This window comes from Chenopodium album, chromosome 24 (genome assembly GCF_948465745.1).
Source record: "Chenopodium album chromosome 24, dcCheAlbu1.1, whole genome shotgun sequence".
NCBI lineage: Eukaryota > Viridiplantae > Streptophyta > Magnoliopsida > Caryophyllales > Amaranthaceae > Chenopodium > Chenopodium album.
This window is the reverse complement of record NC_137857.1, coordinates 34225361-34248785: the sequence shown is the minus strand read 5'-3', so window position 1 is coordinate 34248785 and position 23425 is coordinate 34225361. Positions and strand designations below refer to the sequence as shown.

Sequence of the window (23425 nt, the reverse complement as noted above, 5' to 3'; positions counted from 1 at the left end):
CCAGTCCAGTCCTACTCTTTTCATCTTATCGCCTATTATTCACAATGTGAATTTCATCGTTGCCGTCTGCTACAGGGTTTTGTGGAAGGGGGACCCCAAAATCTGTTACAGTATGGCAGTGTTAAAAAAAAAACAAAAGCTTAGTGGTATGGGGTATTGTGGTGGTTTTCTGAATGAGTAAAGATTCTAGCTATAAGTCTAAATAGACGAGTTTCCTTGTGGCTTGGCATCCCCTTATCTTTCCCCGTCACCTCGGGAAATTCTCTTCTTGGCCGGAAAATGGCCGGTAAATGGCCTGATAAAATCAAATTTAAGCCCCACCCATCTCCCATCAATCCTACTGCTACCGGATTCCATGTAATTGTGCTACTTTTCCCTAAATTTAGACACCTGTATGTCATTTGTGGACTAAATTAAGGCAAAGAATCCATGGTTTATGTTTTAGTTGTACTAGGTGGACTGAGACATCATGTTGTCTCTTCAAACCCATCAAACATCCAATTAAAACTTACTATATTCAAGCTTGGAAAAGTCGAATTATTTTTAGCTAAATTAAACCACTTTACTTTGATGTTATTAGCTAAATGTGGTGGTTGCTTGCTTCATGATTAAACACCTGTACCATAAAATTTTGTATGGTCCTAAAATATTTGTCCCCTACGCCATGAAAAGGGCAGGTCTTTTTAGAAAGATTCATCTTGTCAGTTTTCTTGTCTTGTTTGTTCATATTGTAAGGACCATCTCATTGGACACCAATGACATTTTAATTTGTGGATGAGTAATTTAAAGTCTCAAAAGGGAATAAACCTATGTTTCTCAAATTGAATATAACATGGGTATGTGTCCAAATGTCCGAATTAACTGTTTTACCAAAAAGAAAAAGAAAAAAGAAAGGTCCTAGTGTTAAGTTAGAATGCAGAATTTAAGTAACATAAGATAGAAGGAAAGAAATTATTAGCCATACAGGGTAAGACTTTTTCAGATTTATAATATTTACTGTTACTTTCATATAGACGTCTATGACATAATAGCATTGGTGTAGCACTGGATACAACCTATCACCATATCTTGGTAACCCTTGACTAGTAACAGACCTGCGACCTTGTAGGTAGAAGATGGAAAGGCTTATCAGTTACAACCTTTCTGCTTCTTAATTCTCTGTCCTTTATTATTGGTACGACATAGGCACGAGGAGTCTGAGTACTAAGATTATTCTTTATGATGTTCTTATGTATTCCTCTGCTAGAAGTCTTAAGATGATTGTAACACATCTTCACTTCTACCCTGCTTCGTTATTGTTTGTGTTCGATGCTTGGCAATGAAGTTTCTGTACCAAGCAACTGATAATTTTGGACTTCGCTTCAATGTATTATAATCAACATGATATAGCCCAAATCTTCTGGTGTATCCATATAACCACTCAAAGTTGTCAAGCAATGACCATGCAAAGTATCCTCTAACGTCCGCTCCTTTCCTGTTCATGAGGAGTATGAGATAAAATCTTAGTTGCTTTCCATCCAAAAATAATAGTCACCTATGTTAAGATATCATGGAATGTCAGAAAAAAAAAATTGTCACAGTTTCTAAAATATAAACTATTTTTTAAGCTCGGGCTATGCTCCGAGTCACTGCATTAATTCCATGATTGAAATCTTTATCAACATTTAATTTTGGTAGAATGACATCTAATGTGGTGATAGTTTAGTGGCAAACACTTAATTTATTAAAGTAAAGGTTGTTGGGTTCAAACCTTGTACAATTCACATTTTTAAGTACGCTACGTGACATGTAGGCTTGCTTAGGAACTGAGGAGGGTGCCACGTGGCGTGAAAGCTTGTTTAGTAACGTCTTTTAATATATAGTATAGATAAATAGATTATGGTGATTTTAGTGTAATCGTTATGAGGGTTAAGGACAATGTGGCCTTTAATTCCGAATGGAGTAATGAGAAGAATCAGAAGGTTTTAAATTCAATATTTCTAGAAAACTTACTTAATAGAACTTAGGAGTAAATCCAGGTAACCAGCCATGTATTCCACTCTCTTGGAATCATTGAGTAGCTCTGTGACATTAGTACTTGAATTGCTTTCTTGAACAAACCCTGTCAGATAGAATTTTGTTATGTGTTAGTAAGGAATTGATTAAGACACAAAAATGCACTGGAATGGCTCTTCAAACTCCTACGATCTTCACCAGCTTACCGTTTTCTGTTATGAACATGGGTGTATTATTGTATCTATCCTTCACATAGGTAACCATTTTTTCCATTCCTTGTGGGTGGATGTACAGCCAATCCATTGCTGTCTGTATCATGAAAACACAATGATATAGTCACCCGAGAGAATAAGATACATAGTATGTTAAGATCTACAACCTATCGGCTCTTTGTTTTGAATTGAATTTGTTACCCTTATGTGAGCTTATGACAATCTGTTGGCTCTTATCTGCAATCCAATCTAAGTAGAAAAAAAAAAAAAAAAGGTTTTGATTTGCAAAGATTGCTTACTGGTTCGCCGATGGGAATGCCTTCTTTATATGGAGTTCTCAGGTATGCACCTTCTGTCCAGGTAACTCCTGATCCAGGTTTACAGCTTGTGAAGATGCAGTCCTGGGCGTAAAAACTAGTGTAGTGATTGATGCCAATGAAATCAAGTGCTTTATATAGTATCCTCTTCTCGTTCTTTGAAAATTTTGGTAAATTTGGTCCTAGAATCTTTCTCATCTCTGCTGGGTATTCTCCAAACATCATTGGATCTAAAAACCTGCACAAAATAGCACTTACCATTTAGTCCTTTTTCTCAATATATGTAAGAGTAATTTGATCTATGACAGAGAGGAGGTGATTACAATACCAATTCATGAAGAAAGACTGAGCTCTTTCAGCTGCAAACTTGTCCAATGGCGAGTTGCTGATAGGTTCAAACCATATGGCACTAACAACAAGCCCAATGATACCTCCTTGTTTTTCCTGCTTGTTTTACAATTATCATTATCAATCACATTTTCGTAAATTTTTTTTTTTTCAAACTAAAGCAAATAATACATCATACTCCATAGCAGGTTTGTTAGCTTTCTTGTAACTTTTTGAGTATTAAGTTATAGGAATACTTTCCTGTTTTCTGATGTTAAATTCATGCTTAACCTGACCAGTATATGTATCGTTGATTTTAAGTTCAATATGCAGCTAGTATGTGTTCGACTGTTAAAATCTGAGAACCAAAACATTGAAAGTTACTTGTACCAATCCTCCTAGTAGTACTCAGCAGTTCAATTACAACAAGTTCATATACTGATAAAGCAGGTACAGATTCTTGTGCATACTACCTGGTATTTGGTTCTGTACAGGCTTACAGCAGCCGCATGAGCAAGGATAACATTGTGAGCTGCGATGAAGGGTTCCTTCTCGGAATCTCCTTTTGAACAGTTTCCAAATAAGCCTGAACACCGGTTTGGTGGGTATGCACCAGTACGGTACCCAAATATAATATTAACATTCGGCTCATTGAAGGTGACCCAGTATTTTACCCTGTCCCCAAAGTATTTGAAGCAGATATCTGCATAATATGCAAAATCCTTCCTGCAAGTATCAATTCTTCAGTACTCTTCTCATTTCAAAGCACTTGTGGATTCTGAACTTATTCAGTGTTTTTAAATTATAGTGAAAACTGATTTCACTATAATTTAAAAACACTGAACTTATTCTGAACTTATGCATAATTGGTTTCATGCTTCATATGTGCTTACTGTATTTCAGAGCTAAGCAATCCGCCATATCTGTCCTCGAGCTCTTGAGGGATGTCATAGTGGCTCAGTGTCACAAAAGGCTGAATCCCTGCTCATATAGAAATTAAAAAAAATAAAACTTCGATGAGTTTACTTAAAATGTTTGTTACAGTAAGACAGATAATTTTTTCTGTTGAATCTCAAAGGCTGAAAGCATGTTCTGTTTTCGTAACTTAGAACAAACCTTTAGCAAGTAGAGTGTCAATGAGCAGGTTATAAAATCTGATGCCTGCTAAATTGATGACTCCATATCTTCCTTCTGTTACGTAAATTGAGTGACAGTGAGCAGATTTAGAAAATTAGAACTACCTGTTAGCTGTTTTATGTATAGAGGATAAACTGAACGAACTTTGTGTTCTTTTTTATAGTGTAATGGCTATTGTAAACATGAGCTTACTTGCTAAAATTCTAGCCCATGATATCGAGAAACGATAACTGTTGAGTCCAAGATCAGCCATCAGCTCTACATCTTCCTGTTTCACCAAGGTGAATATTGATTAGCTAGATACTATTGTTATTGTCAACATTGAAATGAATAAAGAATGTGCAAAAACTAATTTGAGACGAGGGAGTATTATGTCTAATAACCATGCTAGAAATCAAAGGACCATACTATCGAAAAAAACTTTGTCTACTTACCAGATAAACTACCCACTATAAATACTGATAGTGGAATCCAACTCGATATGATTAATAATATTTTTATAGTGTATTAGTGGATAGATGTTTGCATTGCTCCATATGAACATTCCTAGCTCATATACTCCCCCTTTGTTTTCTAAAAGTGATATTTATTTTAAAGCGACATTGATTACCATTTTTTTTTTCTTGACATCAACATTTTCATCATGTACTCGTAATTAGTATAGTTTGTTGTTTATTTTGGTGCCTTTTTTGTGGATGGACCAAGCATGAGATGATGAAAGTATGGTCCCAAAACTAACTAAATTTGGCAGCATGCTTATGTACGTTTATCTGGGGTGTCGACTGTCCAATATAAAAGTCAATTTATACTTCTTATATTGTTAGACAAAAGGGCAAAGAAGCACACGTTTCATGCATACACTTTCGCTTTCTTCTTTTAACAAGAGTATTATACACATTTTCTTTGAATAATACTAAAGATAACTCACTCACATAAAAAATAAAAATAAATTAAAAAAACCTAGAAAATTTGAGTCAAATAATATAACCTCACGAATTTAGTTGGTTTATTCACAAAGTCTTATATGTAGCTGGTCATACCAAGTGGCAGGGGTTACTTCATTAGTTTAATAGGGGTTACTTGGTCAGTGTTATAGGGTAACTTGGTTAGTGTTATAGGGGTTACTCAGTCAGTGTTATAGGGGTTACTTGCTACTTTGTTATAAATTTTGAATATGAATTTAATTGGTTTAATTACTTTGATGTTGTGACCCCAAAATAATTGTATGTACGATTATATTATTTTTTTAGTAAATATTACTCACATTGAGAATTTTTAGTAAATAATTTTATGTACGATTGTATTATTTTTTTAATTTTTTGAAAACAAACTTATTATAATCTTATCTTACACATCAATAATGGTACGTCTCTTGGCTTGTATGAATTAATAAAATGAAGTTATTTTTATTGATCTAGGGCCTGTTCTCTTTATATTATTGTCAATTCACTTCAGCTCTAATAAGTTCAGTTCAATTCTTATCTTAATTTCTTTCTCTCATAAAACATTTAGTTCAGTTTAACTCAGGTCAGTTCAGTTCATCTCGGTTCAGTCCATCTCGGTTCAGTCAATCAAAACATGACCTTAGCGATGTTTTACCAGATATCGGTGGTAGTGATCAGTTGCAACATCTCCATTGCTCTTGTCTAATATCCCTCCTGTCCAAGAGACGAATAAATGCAACGTTTATGAGAAAATCTTTTTGTAAAACAAAGAAACAAGAGTAGGTTTTATAAGAAGAGGATTGTAAGAAACATTGATTTACTGTCAAATTCAATACTAGTACCAAAAATTTATTTTAATGTCCTTATCGACCATTTTACACACGCTTTTACAAAAACGCTAATACTATTAGTAATTCAAACCAACGAAGACGGTCTTTGGTTGCATCCATGTCAATGTAAAAAAATTGTACAATTAATGTCAAAATCTAGGGCTTTATTCAAAATTTTAATTAGCATAGATTTGGAAATTGCTTATCCAAATATTATTGTCAAAGCATGAAATAATTAATATCAGCTCATTTTCCATATTTTATGTTACGAGTCCCATCAGTACAAGTATATGTCGTTCTCTTAATCAAAATATAAGAAATCCTCAAATGATATTTCTAGTCACAAATTATGTTTCAATTCTTTCAAACTTTCAATATGTCAAAGGCACCACCAAATAAAGTGAAACTAGATTGTTCGGGCAATCATACTCGTAAGGCCAGTACTATGAGGGCCCAACCTGGGCCCATGAAGCACCAGAAGAAAAAGATATAAAAATAAATCTTTAATTTTCCTATGCATCACAATTCTAAATAAAATACAACTTTTACTTCACATTTTTTTTTTCTTTTGTTTTTACAAAGATTTCATGATTTCATTTAAGATTTATATATGGCTGGCCATACATAGTGACCAAGGTTACTCGGTCAGAAATTGTTCGGCCAGTTTTTTTTTTTTTTTTTTTTTTTTTTTTTTTTTTTGACGAGACCAAATAAGGTATAATTGGTTGGAAATTCACCTTATACAAGATCATACTCGTAAGGCCAGTACTATAAGGGCCCAACCTGAGCCATAAAGTATTATACGAGTACCTAAAGAAAAGATATCTTAGAAATAAATCTTTATTTTTCCTATGCATCACAATTCTAAATAAAATACTACTTTAATTTCACAATTTTTTTTTATTTTTTTGTTTTTACAAAGATTTTATTAAGTTATATATGTGACTGGCCATACTTAGTGGCTAGGGACACTAGGGTTACTCGGTCAGAGATTGCCCCGGCCAGTATTTTTATTTTTTTGACGAGACCAAATAAGATGTAATCGGTTGGAGATTCACCTTATAACAAGATATAATTACAAGGTTAAGCGGACTCAAACCCACCCAACTGTGGTACTTAAAAGTAATGATCTCTACCCTTTTCCTCTATTTCAAGTGTCTAGTTTGCAATTACAAGTTCGTTCTCTTTACTTTAAAAAAAATATTAAGAAACATTCTCAAGTAATTTGTATACAATATTATTTACCTGACTTGTGAGTGAAAGTATCCCAATTGTTGAGCCCTTTACCATCAACTAAGTATGCACCTTCATACTGAAATTGAATGGAAAAAGTAAACATTATATTTATCTTGAAAAGACGGTGAAATATAATACTCATGCATCAATAATAAGGGCATGCATGTTAAGTATTACTTCGGGAAATGAGTTTAATGAGAATCGAACCCTTAAAGAGTACTCGTACTCATATATATATAATATATTCAAGGTGACCAGTCAAAGGTAACTGAACTCGAGTCCAGCTAACCAAGCAATATGAATCAAACCAAAATAAAAGGAAAAATCTTGAAAAGGCAATAATAAATTTTGAGAAATGAAATACAAACCTGATATGCAGAAGAAGCAGTACCAAAGAGAAAGTTTGAAGGAAGTGTAAATGAAGAAGGTGATCCACCGTCATTATCATTCTTTGGAAGATTATTAAGGAAAGTGGGATAATTAGCAAAGTTATAATTAGGAAAAATAAATATAATTAAGAGGATTATAGTTGTTGTAATTGGTAGTTTGTTGCACAACATTTTGGAATGCGTTGTGAGTTTTTGGACAACGCATATTGTTTTGGGCTTTTATAAAGGGGAAGGGAACATTTGTGGGGTTGGAGTGTTGGACGGTGGGACAAAATAACGGGTGCTCTACTCCTCGCAAGGTTGTCACCACTCGCTTACTATACCACTCTTATTTATCAACTTCTTATGTTTCAAATATTTCCAAATTTAATAGCACGATCGACGTAATATACAACCTCTATTTTATACGAAATAAATCAAATAATAGATGTAACGTTATACTACGTAAGTTATAACTTTATATACAAATTAACTTTATGTACATAAAAAAAAAACTTTATGTACAAATTAACATTTGTACATATATTTATTTTTGGTCACCCTTGGATAATATTTGTCAACCTATCCTGTTTAATTAGCCTAGCAATAATAGAAAAATATCTTAATCTTCCTTAAAATTAATCTCATAAAATTTTTTACTTAAGATCGATAAAGGTGGTCTATTATTTTGAAATAAAAATGACGTATAATATGCATTAATTAGTTATTGTGAAATAAAAAGCAACCATCTCAATAAAATATAAAATAAAAAACAAACAAACAAAGAAAGAAAAACTTATATAAGCCTTACGTAAATACACACTTCCAGGAAAGTTGTTGGTAAACCAAACAAAAATGATACGTGAAAGTTATTCTCATAAATCTAACATTTTAACAAGGAACTTGTTGCATGCATGGAGTAATACCAAGGAAATTAGTTATCCATAATAAAAGTATATCAAAGTCTTATTTCCTTATGTATGACAATGCTAGTTGACAACAACCGCCGCTTCGTCAAACAAATATAGTAGGACTTGTTACACTTGTATGCAGCGCCGGTCCTGACATTTTCGGGGCTTTAGGCGAAAAAATTATTTAGGGGCCCTTTTATATAAAAAAAACGTAAACACTATTTTTTTTTTTAAACAAACCAAAAACTTGTATTAATTCAAGGGCAAAGAGTACATCAAAACATAATTTTATTGTTATTAATTTTGGCATTTTGTATTTTTAAAATAATAAACATCAACTCAAGATCAAAGAAGAAAAGTAATCAAAGGTGCATGTAAGAAACATCATTATACAAAGCTCAAATAACCGGATGGGAAGAACTTGTTGAATTCAAAAGGAATATCTACTAATCTACATTACATATAACAGATTATATAACAGCAGATGGAAAAAAAAAATCAGAAAACTAAAATTCCACTTCAATAATCAATAAACAATGTTTTGCACTCTAATTATAAAAGTAAAATAAAATAAAATAAAAAACTTGAACTCACATTAACATATAATGCCAAAATTTAAATAACTAATTAGTGGGCTATGGTGAGTGTTGGGACGAAAAACTCTATAGGGCATCAGGGCATGATAACTTTAGTAGATAGTAGATATCATAAGAAGAATTGGAGTTAAATGATGAGAATAGATCTAAACAATCGAATTACCATTCTTATAAATTATTGTGTTATCAAAAAACAAAAACAAAAAAATTAAAATTTATTGGGAATGATCATATTTTCAATGCAATGAAACTTTCAATTTTCTTATTTAATGCCTTGTATATTGAAATTATTGCAATATTTTCAACGAGTTGGAGAAGCTCTTTGAAAACAGAGCTATGCCTATGACTAATAATCTACTCTGTATCTATTACCCTAATAAGTATAGGGTTAATAGTGATAAAAAAAAATTTAACTAACAGATTAATATTTTGGGCCCCTTTGACTCACTTTGAGCCTTGGGCCCTAGGCGGCAGCACTCGGCGCCTACCCTCAGGGCCGGGCCTGCTTGTATGTTGTACGAGACTCAAGAGGTGTCTAAATTAGGTACAATGAAATCGGATTGGTTTAGATCAAGTCAATTTTTAAACTTAAGTTATGCTAAATTATTGTGTCTACTCTATATTGTAGTCTTTTTTACAATTTGGCGTGGTGCTGAACACACTGTTTATCGGCCTTGTATATAATTTAATGTTGAAACGTAGATCAAATAATTGGATTTGTTGTACTACGTATGAGCCTAATTGATTTTATGACCATCACCTTGAAAATGAGTAACTAGATTATAAGAATAAGTAAACATAATAATGAACTTTATGTTAGAATAATATAAAGCCCATTGTAGGCTTGTAGCCCTTAGAAACAAGCTAATGCTTCTGCGTGTAAAGCCAAACCTGAAATTGTTTTTAGTTTTTTACAGTGACTATTAGTTGCACATTAGTATAAATCTATTAATTTAATAATGTTAATAAATTACTCATTGAACCGACTCAAATAAGACCCAATTTGACTATGTTATGCTGTATAAATAAAGAGTAATTATGAAAATCCTACCATCTTATGAATATGTCAAGATTTCAAATAGGAAGAACAAAAAGTTGTAGTTGGGAAGGGGGATTTTACATCCAACTAAAGATTACATAGAGTTAGTTTAGACTTCAATGCATCATTATCTTAAACGTTTGATAAATAACAAACACAAACTGTAATTGGTTTATAAGAGAGGCAACTTATAAAGCTTAAACTTAAAAAAAAAAAAAAAAAAAAAAAAAAAAAAAAGGTTTTAACCATCTTTTTGATATGGGATAATATATCAATTTTACAACTCCAATAGAAGTTAATTATTTAATTTGCATTCAAGAATCAAGATTATCTCTTATATATCCAATAAATAAAAATATTATCATGAAAATGTTTTCAAACTCAAAAAGAAAATAAAGTAGTTCAATGATTCTATCTTCTATGTCTACTTGATTATACAATTGAATTAAAGTTTTCTTCTTATGTACTAATTAGGGTCTGTTCACATTTACTTAATTTCAGTTCAGTTCAGCTCCAATCAGTTTAGTTCAGTTCAGCTCCAATCAGTTCAATTCAGTTCAGCTCTTAATTTCCCTCTCTCATAAAATATTCATTTCAGCTCAATTCAGTTCAGTTCAGTTCCAATCAGTTCAGTTCAGTTCAGCTCCAATCAGTTTAGTTCAGCTCAGTTCAGTAAATGTGAGCGGGCCCTTAGTCTAATCACTTAGCAATGCTATTAAGGAAGTTACATTTATCAATGTGATGTATAAGTTCAACAGTAGTTATTGGTTGTTATAAAATTATTTGCTTATTTTTATTTTAGCTGTTATTGTGAATTTTAAAAAAGCATGAAAAGCAATTAACAAAGGGCGTTGCTTATGATTGATTGATTGAAACTTGCTTGAATGCAAATGAAATTTACACGATGATCATGATGATAGAGTGTAATTAGCTATCAGCGTAAATTAAATATATGTGGTTATAAATTATTTGGCCCCCATGCCTTATAAAGATTGGTCTCTTAGAAAAGAGCTATTCTGTGAGTTTGTATTCTTTTCTTTTTGGTTTCATGCTTTAAACCTATGAAATTTTTTCATACAATCAATGTTTTAATAGTGCATCAGTGAAATTTCACTTGCTAGAACTATATGTGCTACAAATTCAATGCATAGTTGGCATACTTGACTTAAGCCCTGAGGGTTTAACAAAGACACGTGTCATACTAGCGTCAATTTGAAAAAGTCACTAATGAGGATACTTTGAAGTTGGATTAGACTTGCTCTCATAGAAGTTCCATCAATTTAAAGCAAGCTAGGAAGTTGACACTAAATTTGAGAAACGAATATTAAAAGTAGGGAACACGTTCCATCTCGGAATTGAAGCTGTGAAAGATAGAAATGAACCTCTAATTTCCCAAATTGCTATTTGATATCCTATGTTGTACCCTTGCCCTTGTACTACTTTACATTTGTTTAAACAACTTTGTTGATTCACCATTTTCGGATTTTTTTACTTTTTTTATTTTTAAAGAATAATGGTCTAAAGATTAACTATAGGACGGTTTTATAGGAGACTAGCTAAAATAAATCAACACGAAAGTAGTCTTTTTCGTCTTTAATCCTAGGGTGCATAGTGCATTCCTTGGAGTTGGGAATAATTGGAAGAACTCAACCTACAAGGCCATATGTAATGAGATCCCAATTGGACGGTCTACCATAATTGTGTAATCATGCATCAATCCAATGGATATACAAACCTCGCAAATTATTAGCTGAGGTTGATTTCAGCCAAAGCTCGCTGAGGTTGCCAAAAAAACAACAACGTTTTACTTGGTGTATATCCCAGCTGTATTTTTCTTCCTTCTCTAAACGACGCCGTTCTTCTAAGATGTTACATTTCATTTTCTTTCGCAATTTTATTCTCTTAACTGGGCGTATATGTTATTTGATTTGTTTTCAATTGGTACAAAATTGGTACAAAATTACGTCGTTTTGAGCGACCTCACCAATTTTTGGCTGAGGTTGATCTTAGCCATTAAGCGTTGTACAAACCCCGCATAAACCAATATTCAATACGGCTTGAACCGATTAGACCTAGTTCGTAATTAGAATTGATCGTAGGCCTAATTTGACAGCTTTAGGAAGAACTCAAGCTCCCAAGGTCCAAGGAAATGAGATGAGCCCATTGGACAAGTTCTCTGCCATAATTGAGTAGCCTTTAGAAATTTTCAGCCCAAAGGAAGTGTTGCCCAATTTTGAATTGGACTTCTCCAATTTCAAGTTTTTTTTTTTTTTTTTTGCTTGAAGTACATATTCCGTACAACAATTTGTCTTTTTGTGCACAAAAATGCTGCAAAATATATTTCCTTTTTGTTTGAATTAAACTCTGCAAACTTTACAAAAAAAACCACTGCCACCCTTTCCTTCTTCAGCACTCATCTTCACCTTCTTCATCTACCACAAATTACTTCAATTGTACTGTAATTTTTCAAGGTTTTTCTTCTTCAAAATTTTCACATTTTCAAGGGTTTTCCTTATTCAGAAAAATGGGAGATTCAGATTCATCAACTGTTTCTGTCTGATCCCGACTCCACAGAGAACTTGGACTTGAGATCCTGATACTCCTATCGGCAAGCTGAGAACCTACACAATGAGAAGAAGTTAGCTAACCCCGGGGTGATCCGGGGATAACCACTCCGATGGTAAAGTCAGAAAGGTGTTTAAGAAAAAGAAAGTAAGAGAGAGAGAAAGTAGAGAGAGATTAGAGAGATAAAGAGTGTAATTAATGTCCTCATTAATGAGGTCTTACCTACTATTTATAATGGTTTATCTTGACAGGTGGCTCTCATCCATGCAGAGCCTTTTGTGCCAAGTGTCGAGCTTCTGTTGCCACGTGTTACATTTCGGTGGGCCGACATGTCTTCAATCTGTGACATATCAGCATATTCTCCATGATTACTAAAACCTGATCATGTTTTCATAAGATATCGGTCATGCCAGATATCATCCCATACAATTAGCCCCCCAAGTGAGGACGTATGATTACTCATCGTCGTGCTCAGTTTATACCAATAACAAGCTGATTCCGACGAAACAAACTTTGGGTTCCACATCTCATTCTTTAGAGTTTTCCTTGTGGTGTAAATTCTACTGTAGCAACGTTTCTTGTACTCTGTCAAGCACCACTTGTTAACAAAGTTTTACTACTGATGTTGTTGTCTTGGCTTCGTCACAATTCATCTTACTTGCTTGCTTGATTTATATTCAGATAAATTAGCTTGCACATATGTATTGTAGGTCTATATTTAAGCTCTATGTTCTTTTGCTGAGAAGTTTTATACTTGTATAAACTCCATTTCCCCCCCAAGTGACCTTGTGTGCTGATAGCAGACAAGGTCTACTTTCTGTAAACTATCTGGGAGCGAAAAACTCCGTTTTCCCCCCCAAGTGACCTTGTGTGCTGATAGCATACAAGGTCTACTTTCTGTAAACTATCTGGGAGCGAAAAACTCCGTTTTCCCTCCCAAGTGACCTTGTGTGCTGATAGCATACAAGGTCTACTTTCTGTAAACTATCTGGGAGCGAAAAACTCCGTTTTCCCCCCCAAGTGAATCTGGGAGCGAAAAACTCCGTTTTCCCCCCCAAGTGACCTTGTGTGCTGATAGCATACAAGGTCTACTTTCTGTAAACTATCTGGGAGCGAAAAACTCCGTTTTCCCTCCCAAGTGACCTTGTGTGCTGGTAGCAGACAAGGTCTACTTGCTGTAAACTATCTGGGAGCGAAAAACTCCGTTTTCCCCCCCAAGTGACCTTGTGTGCTGGTAGCAGACAAGGTCTACTTGCTGTAAACTATCTGGGAGCGAAAAACTCCGTTTTCCCCCCCAAGTGACCTTGTGTGCTGATAGCAGACAAGGTCTACTTGCAATAAAATTGAAGTGTAACCGTTCCTAAAAATATATTTTACTAATTTTTTTTTAGGCGGGAAAATATTTACACGTGTCACAAATCCTGCCGTTGCTTTTTGAAAGGGCTTGTTAATTAACAGCCGTAGGATTCCTGAACCGCCTTTCATTTCAATTGGCGATTCAGTTTTTCCTTTTTAGATCAAAAATCCACCATTTTTACCATTTCACACCTCTTCTCCTTCTTAATTTTCTCCCGAAAGAAATTCTTATCAATCTTGCGCTTAGTTTGTGCATTTCGTCTCGTCGGGCGTTCCTTCTCTTTCTTCGTCGCTTTCATCTGTAAAAGGCGTTCCTTCTTTTTGCGATTTTCTTCGAAGGTATTTTCGTACCCTAACCCTTGATTTTTATGCTGTTTTATGTGCTTATATTCAATTAAATGTCTGAGGATAGTGTTGAAGAGAACTTTCCTAACCTTAGTACTGCTAGGCGTCGTTTAATTAGGCAGTCTTTAGGTAAAGAAACTGGTAGTAATAGGGGCAATTCATCTTCCCTTTCTGACAATATCGACTATCCCTTTGAGGCGTTAACTTCTGAAGAAGAAAAACGTGCTTTTATGATACATAGGACTATTGCTCACCGTGAAAGTGCCTTTCACCCCTTTAACCCTGATATTCCTGCCGATACTGAAATTCTTGACGTTGAGCCTGTTAGTGTCCGTTATCACTTACGCAACTTTACTGGGAGACGCTATTTTAACCAATACGGCACTAACGTTGGCAATATAGGTATTAACACTATGCCAAGGGTAAGGAGTACCAGTTATCAGCCTGAAGTTGCTGCTCGTGAAGCCGCCGAGGCTGCCAAAGCAGCTAAGGCAGCTGAGGCCGCTAAGGTGGCGGAATCTAGTAAAAGACCTGGTCAAGGTCAGGTTATAAGTTCTTCTTCAGAAGAACTTGGGGACGACATCCCACCAAACCCCCAGGAAGGTCAGGTATCTCCTGTGCATGATTCTGCCGTCAACTCAGTTTTAGGAGATGACGAAGCTCAGGAAGATAGTGTAAGTAACGAGAGTAGGGATAACATTGTTGATTTAACGGCTGAGGTTATCCAAGAGGAGAGTTTGGACGAAGGATACAATTCCGAGACTGACAGGGCTGAATTCCGACAACCCATAGTCCTTGCCAACGATGGAAAAGTTGCGAAGGAAACAATAAGTGAAGCTTTTAGGAAAACGGCAATTACAAAAGATTACTGCCGTCGTGCGAAGAGGTTTTTTAATCTTCCTGACGGCTATGAGTTGTCTCTTCCTCCATCTGGTGCTTCAGTATTGGATTGCCCAGCCGGGTCCGTGGCCGTTTATCTGAGACATCTAGACTTCGGTCTCCGTTTTCCCCTACACCCATTTGTAGCCAAAATTTTGAAGGCCTGGAACGTTTGCTTAGTTCAGCTAACCCCTCAAACTATTCGTGCCGTTATTGCCACAGTTTGGGTTATGCTTTATCGGAACTACCCTTTGACCCTTAATGTATTTCGGCGGCTAATTACCCTGAAGAGAGATGGACAGTCTGATGGGTGGTGGTCTTTGTACACTCAACCTCACAAATATACCGTCCATCCAAAACTTTCTAGCTGCAAAAACTGGAAGGACAAGTTTTTCTTCATGTCTGTTCCAGATGATTATCCCTTGAGAAGGACTTTTTTCAAGCCTCATCCTCATTTTGACTCAATCCCCGAGAGAGATCTCGGGAAACATGAAGAGAGGGCCGTCAACCATTTTGACGTTTCCGAATTCGACGAAGGTGACGGCAAAGTCCGTCTCATTCCTGCGGTGTGGGTGCCGAATGTGAGTTACATTCTGGGCAACGCGCCGCTATCACGCGTCGGTCTCTGTTGGACTGACCAGCATGGTATAACTTACTTTTCCTTTTACTCCTATGCACTCTCTTATTTCTATGACGAAGACGGCATAGCTTACATGTTACTTTCCTCGTCCTTTCTTTATTGTCATTTGTATCTCTCTCCTTTTTTTTTGCATTTTACCGATTTTTTTATTTCTTTTTCTAGGTACCGATAAGTTGGATAATAGGCTACTCGGCCTATCTGCTGACGGGACTAGGGTTATCAGGCGGTGTCCCAAAGCTTGCGATCCGTACGACACCCTTGCTACTGTTTGCGGTCGCGCTCCAGCCATCAGTGCTAAAAGAAGAGCTGAGATCATGGCCGATGAGAATGCTAAGAAAAGAAAACTTACACCTCTTGCCAATCGGCGGGGTGGGATCGTGATCTCAAGCCCTCGGCAACCTGAAGGGCGTGCCGAGAAGAGAAGGGATCAACCGGCGCCCGAGAAAAATAAAGAGCAGTCGGTTCCTGAGAAGACCCCGACTGCCAGCCAAGTTAAAAGCCCCGAGGCCATTGTGAAGAAGGTCATTCAGGGTATTGAGATTGAAGATCTCACCTCTGCCGAGTCTCCCCCTCAGCCTCAGGTTACAACCGTAATCGCTCCTATGACAGTTGGGTCGGACTCCAGCATTCCGGCCTTGACTTATCGATCCAATCAGTGGATCGAACGAGTGTCTGGACGGTTTCCAGAGGAGGTTTTAAGGGGGTTTTCTGTCCCTCCTGGCCATTCCGGCGACCGCTGGCAACCAGCCATGGATGTCGGCCGGAATGAATCCATGATAACCGACGACCCTATGCAAGGTGGGAATCTCGGTTACCGGCTGCTGAGTAACCTGACGCTGCCAATGGACAGACCCGCTGGTCCAATCGGCCCCCTTGCTGCGTCTCATATGCATAATTTGATGAAGGTTAGTGTATTACTTACGCGTATATACTTATCGTCTTTATCTCTTATTACTATTGGTATTTCTATATATATATTTCAAGTACTGATATCGGTTTTTTTTTTTTTTTTTTTTTGTATGTATCGTACAGGCCGTCATGTCTGGCACAGAATTGGTTGAGATGTACCGCTATTACCAGGAAAAACATCATCAAGCATCTGCCAACGAAAGCGCCATGCAGGAGGCCATCAAGAATGCTGAAAAGGCCCTCAGTGATCTGAGGAAGATAAAAGAAAATGACGACAAGGAGATGTCGGCCTTGAAGATCAAGGCTGAGAAAGTTGCTGGGTTAGAGTCGGAAGTGCAGAGTCTGAAGACTCAAATTGCCAAAAAAGATGAAGCCATCCAACGTCTTCCTTCCGTCGAGAAGAACCTCGAAGATGCCAAAACCAAAATTAAGAGCCTTGAAGAGAAGGTTCAAAAAATGGAGGCTGACAAACCTGGTATTCGTCAGCGTGCGGTTGGCCGTTATCTAGCGTCCGATGAGTTCTGCTCCAAACTCCAGGACCGTTTCGATGGGGGTTGGACTGCTGCTCAGAGGTGTATTGCCCACGCCGCCGGTTGGAAGAAGGATGATTGGGCAAAAGTTGAGAAGGCTTTCAGCGAGGAAGCCTATAAGATTCCTTCCGGCTTTGAGGCGCAGCAATTCTCCGAAGAAGACTTATATAACTTGGCGCCAGCTGCTGATGACGGCCCCAGCAACCCCAGTATTCTGGACTCCCCGGTGCCTGAAAACGGTCAATCTTGAAGGGGCGGGCAGTCATCACCGACATCTTCTTGTGGGTCTTGTATCATTGGGCCTTATCAGCTATAACTTTACTTGTTTTTTGTATGTATGGACATTTCTTTTGACAGTGCTGTTTTATCGGCATATACCCTTTTTTTGTGGTGATGCCTGTCGATTGTTATTTTTATCTATTATGTATTAACTGTGTATAAATTTGTACACTTTTCGCTATAACTGTATTGCTCTCTATCTGCTATTTTCTAACTTGTTTACAATTATTCCAGTATGATAACTGCATAATCTTGCAAATTAAGCATATATATAGAGAAGAACTTGTAAAAAATAAAACTTACTTGGTAGTTTGCTTGAAATCTGCCACTGAAAGCTCTCTAAAGAATGTCGGCCTCTGTAGATACCAGACTTCGAAACTTCATCCTTGGTGGACACTTTATCAAGACTGCATTTTAAAAGGTGCCGACATACTATGGATACCATTATTGTACTGAAAACTTTAAACATTTTTTGAAATTTTAAATATTCTTCAAATAACATATCATCATGCAAGCAACATACCATACAACCTCCAATAGCATATAATATATCCAAATAACATATCCAAATAACATATCATCATGCAAGCAACATAATATATCATTATGGTACTCCTTGCCCCCCTTAGTATACATAGTTCTTCTCGGAGCTATGTATACTGATTCGTAACCGGCTGTTGGTGGTTCAGATTATAACAACGGTCACCCACTGCTTTGATATTACAGTCAGTTAGGTACCCTCTCGGCGATCACATTCTGAGCTACGCCTCATGTCGGCATATACTCGAATTGATTTGGCCGGTATTTATACTTTGAACCAGCAACCTCATGAGTTAACGTATACAACTGATCAGGTTGTACAACTGTTAACTGCATGGAAGCGGTTTTGAGCTGTCCGTCCCATTTAACGATGTTTTGTTAAATGGAGGATGCCTATTGAAATGCACATTGTCTGAATACTTCTTCATTCATCACCGATATCTTTGTCCGATATCAGCTTCAAAAAGTGAGGTTTATTCTCTACACATAGTATTTTTTCAATACAGCTGAATTCCATACATTCTTTAGAGGAGTCCCATCCAAAGTTTCCAAGTAGAATGACCCTTGGACGATGATAGCTTTAATCCGATAAGGTCCTTCCCAGTTTGCAGTCAGTTTCCCGTCTTCATTTCCCTTACCGGTTGCGGCGGTTCTTCGTAGCACCAGATCCCCTATCTGTAACGGCCGATGGGATACCCTTCTATTATATGCCCTAGACATTCTTTCCTTGAATGCAGCTGACTTAACGGCTGCTTTTTCTCTTAGTTCTGGCAAGAAATCCAGTTGTTGTCGTAGGAGTAAATCATTTTGATCTTCACAGTAATGCTGAACTCTGAATGTCGGCAGTCCAACTTCTGCCGGTATGACTGCTTCTGTCCCAAAAACCAGGTTATATGGTGACTCTCCTGTGGCCTCTCTTATTGTTGTCCTATTTGCCCACAATATCTCCGGTATCAAATCTGCCCACAAACCCTTTGCATCTTCGATTTTCTTCTTTATGGCCGTTATGATCTGCTTGTTTGCTGCTTCTGCCTGGCCGTTTGATTGTGGATGGCATACTGCTGCATATGCAAACTTCACTTTATACATCATCAGAAGATCTTTGACTGGCTTGCAATCAAATTGAGTTCCATGATCAAAAACCATCGCCATCGGCAACCCAAACCTTGTAAAGATATTTTTCCATATAAACTTCTTCACTTCTGCTGCCGTGATCTTTGCTACCGGCTCTGCTTCTATCCACTTTGTGAAGTAGTCAATTCCTACTATCAGATATTTTCTGCCTCCTGTGGCTGATGGGAACGGCCCTACTATATCCATTCCCCACTGGGCAAATGGAACTGGGTTTAATATCGGCGTAAGGTCATTTGGGGGGAGGTTGATAACTGGGGCATACTTTTGGCACTTCTCACATTTTCTAACATAAGCCAAAGCATCGGCGTTCATTGTCGGCCAATAGTATCCCCTTCTCATAGCTTCTCTGGACAGGGCTCTTGCCCCAAGATGATTTCCACAACTTCCTTCATGCAATTCTTCCATTAACTTTACCGATTCAGATCCTGTTATGCATCTCTGTAACGGCAGTGAAAACCCTCTTTTATATAACTGGCCTTGATACATAACAAACCACACACTATCCTTCTGTAACTTCTTTAACTCCCCCTTGTCTGTCGGCCCTACACCATGAACAATGTATGCCAGTATTTTATCATACCACTGATCCCCTATCTCAACAGAACAGACAGTTGCCGGTATCTCATCTATGCTTCTCTGCCTGAGTATCTCAACCATTACTGTTCTCTCCAAGTCATTAAAACTTGAACTTGCCAATCTTGCCAGTGCGTCTGCTTGAGCATTTTTCAATCTGGGAACCAATTTAATCTCAAAGTATTGCAGCTGAGCCGCTAACTGCTTCATTTTCTCCAAATACTTCACCATTGCCGGCTCTCGAGTTTCATATTCCCCACTGAACTGGCTTGACACCAGCTGTGAGTCAGTTGTCAGAACTAGCCGTTTTGCCTCTGCCGCTATCGATAGCTGCATTCCAGCCACTGCAGCTTCGTACTCGGCCTCATTATTTGTTGCCTTGAACTTGAATTTCATGGCGTATTCAAATATTTTTCCGTCTGGGGCCGTTATCACAATTCCAGCGCCTGCCCCCGTTGCTGTGGCTGACCCATCAACGGATACCTGCCACGTCCCCAACTCTTCTTCTTCATCTGTGTATGTGGTTTCTACAATGAAATCTGATAGTGCTTGAGCCTTAATTGATGTTCTAGGCTTGTAACTTATCTCATACTCCGACAACTCTACTGCCCATGCAAGTAACCTTCCAGACGTATCCATTTTTCGCAATGATTTCTCCAAGGGATGGTTGGTGAGGACTTCTATCGGATGTGCGTCAAAGTAAGGTCTTAACTTCCTGGCCGCTATTAATACAGATAAAGCCATCTTCTCTATAACTGGATATCTTCGTTCTGCCGCATTCAGAACATGGCTGACAAAGTAAATCGGTTGTTGACGTCTCTTCCTTTCAACCAACAAAACGGCTGCTACCGTTTTTGGTGACGCCGAGATGTATAACTGCAATACTTCTCCCTTCTCAGGCCTGGCAATTGTGGGAAGAGATTTGAGATGATTCCTCACTACTTCCAAGGCATCACTTTGTTCTTTTCCCCACTCAAACGCCTTATTCTTTCTCAGCACCATAAAAAACGGAAGAGCCTTATCAGCTGATTTGCTGATGAATCTGGTTAACCCTGCCATCCTGCCCGTTAACCTCTGTATATCACGAATGGTTTGTGGTTGTTTCATTTGAAGCACTGCATTCACCTTATCTGGATTCGCATCTATCCCTCGTTCACTGACCATAAAGCCCAGAAACTTCCCTGATCTCACTCCAAAAACACACTTCTCCGGATTCAGCTTCATTTGATACTTTCTCAAGGTTTCAAATGTTTCCTTCAAATCGGCTACATGGTCTTCTGTGCTCTTGCTCTTAACTATCGTATCATCTACATATACCTCAACATTCCGCCCTTTCTGTTTCTCAAAAATCTTATCTACCAACTTCTGATAAGTTGCCCCAGCATTTTTCAGTCCGAACGGCATTGCCTTATAACAATACACACCTGCATCCGTTATGAAGGCCGTTTTATTCCTGTCGGCTCTATGCATGCTGACCTGATGATACCCTGAAAAAGCGTCTAGAAAACTAAGCATTGCATGACCGGAGGTTGAATCAACCAGTCTATCAATCCGAGGTAGCGGATAGCAATCTTTTGGGCAAGCTTTATTCAAGTCTGTAAAATCTACGCACATCCGCCATTTCCCTGTCGGCTTTCTCACCATAACTACATTTGCCAACCATTCTGGATACGTGCAGGGCTCTATAAACCCTGCCGCCAAGAGCTTATTCACCTCGGCCTGGATCGCCTCTATTTTCTCAGTCGAGAAGTTGCGCTTCTTCTGCCTTATCGGCCTGAATTTTCTGTCAACATTCAGCTTATGTTCCATTACCTCAGGATGTATTCCTGGCATCTCACTGGCCGAGAACGCAAAGACATCAGCGTTCTCGCGCAATAAACTTATCAGATTGCACCTAGTCTCCACATCCATATCAGCCCCAACTTTCACTGTTCTACTGGGGTTGCCTGGCTGTAACTCAACTTGGATGGTTTCTCCTCCTGGCAACGGCCTTGGTGTTTCTTCGGGCCTTGCATCGAAGTTTTTCATGGCCAGATCTTGCACTGTCGGCTCACTCTCCTTTGCTGGGTTACATGGAACTGCAGTACTTCCAACTGGGTTCTTCAACGCTGTTACATAACAGGCTTTTGACATAACCTGGCCTCCATACACCTTTTCCACGGCTCCCAGGTTTGACACATAGGCTATAGCCAAATGGTATGTTGATACCACAGCCTGCATGTCATGAATTATCGGTCTGCCGATAATTGCATTATAAGCCGACTTGACATCCACCACTAAAAATTCTGCCATCACATCCCTTGCTTGTGGCCCATCACCCATCCTTACAGGCAACACAATACTCCCCTCTGGCCTCACTGTCGACCCATTAAAACCAATTACGGGATATGATACCGGCTTCAAGTATTGTCTTCCGATATTCATCTCTTTAAAGGCTTGAATGAACAGGACATTTGCCGAGCTACCCCCATCTACTAGTACTCTTTTGACATCAGCACCATTTATCCTGGTTATCAGGACTAACGGATCGTCATGCGGGAATACTACACCTCGTGCATCCTCTTCTGTAAATACAACTTGCGGTATTGATGCCGGCCGAGGACGATTGTCTATATCTAGAGCACACACCAGATGTCGGTGCTCCGCCAAATGTTTCTTTGCTCCACTAATCGTTCCCCCATGAATCGGCCCGCCCGTTATCACATCTACTCTTCCAGTAGATAACGGCGGCATTCCCGTGTCCCCTTGTCGGACTATCCTCCCTTGAGTCCTTTCGGGCCTCGCTTCTATTTGTTGCCTCTCAGCTATTTGCGCTGGTTGTTGATTTCTACCAGTATTCAACCGATACTGTGCTAAGTGCCCTTTTCTAATCAACTCCTCAATATTATCCTTCAACTGAGTACATTCCTCTGTGTAATGTCCCACATCCCTATGAAACATACAATACTTCTTTACATCTCTAGACTTCGCCTTCATCGGAGTCGGCCTTGACCAATCTTCTCTATTCTGATTCACTGAGTAGATTGCGGCCCTTGGTGCATTCAGGGGAGTGTAGGTGCTGTATCTCATTGGGAGTCTTGTCGGCCTGGTATCTTGCCGACTTCCTCCTCCCCTTCCTGGGGCAGGAGCTCTTGACCTGTTTCCTCCAGATGAAGTCCCTTCATACTGACTTGGTCCCTTTCCAGCTGCCACATGTCTACTACTTGTTTTCATCAGCTCTTCACTTTTTATGTAATCATGGGCTTTACTGAACGCCGCTGCCAATGTCGGCAGGCTTTTTCTTGTTAGATATCTTTTGAAATCCGAATCAACCAACCCATTCATTAAAGCCATCACGGCTATCTCCTGTTGCAACCTCGGAATTGTGTTTGCCTCATTATTAAATCTCCTGATATAATCCCTCAAAGATTCATCCGGTTTCTGCTCTACAGCCATCAATTCTCCAGAAGTTCTCTGCCTTACACTATTACTGACATATTGCCCTACAAACATCTCAGTCAGTCTTTCAAAGCTGTCTACTGACCCAATTTCAAGGTTGTTGAACCAATCGGCTGCAGCCCCAATCAGAGTTGTCGGAAATACCTTGCACCAAACTGCATCCGAGTTTGTGTATAGCATCATGTGTCCCTCATAGGACGTTATGAATCTTGCTGGATCCCCTCTTCCATCATACCTACAAGTCGGCATTTTCACCTTCTCCATTGGTTGATCCAAGATGTGCTGGGCAAACGGGGATGCCCTTAACTGCACCACCGTGCGCACT

The 23425-nt window shown here is 38.1% G+C and overlaps 1 protein-coding gene across 2 annotated transcripts; it reads right to left on the bottom strand.

Annotated features, from left to right (window-relative positions):
- Nucleotides 1-979: 979 nt before the first annotated feature.
- LOC145610065 (beta-glucosidase 46-like) lies at nucleotides 980-7555 on the bottom strand. Of its 2 annotated transcripts, XM_081665320.1 has the most exons (12): nucleotides 7367-7555; nucleotides 7008-7074; nucleotides 5588-5646; nucleotides 4181-4256; nucleotides 3968-4042; nucleotides 3745-3832; nucleotides 3325-3577; nucleotides 2853-2968; nucleotides 2507-2762; nucleotides 2202-2304; nucleotides 1993-2101; nucleotides 980-1474 (listed from the first exon to the last, which is right to left on the bottom strand). In XM_081665320.1, the coding sequence occupies exons 4-12, from the start codon at nucleotides 4239-4241 to the stop codon at nucleotides 1252-1254; spliced, it is 1284 nt and encodes a 427-aa protein (XP_081521446.1). In that variant the 5' UTR covers nucleotides 4242-4256; nucleotides 5588-5646; nucleotides 7008-7074; nucleotides 7367-7555; the 3' UTR covers nucleotides 980-1251. The 2 variants fall into 2 exon arrangements, with proteins under 2 accessions (XP_081521446.1, XP_081521445.1); XM_081665319.1 differs by lacking the exons at nucleotides 5588-5646; nucleotides 7008-7074; nucleotides 7367-7555 and adding an exon at nucleotides 4423-4537.
- Nucleotides 7556-23425: the final 15870 nt, after the last annotated feature.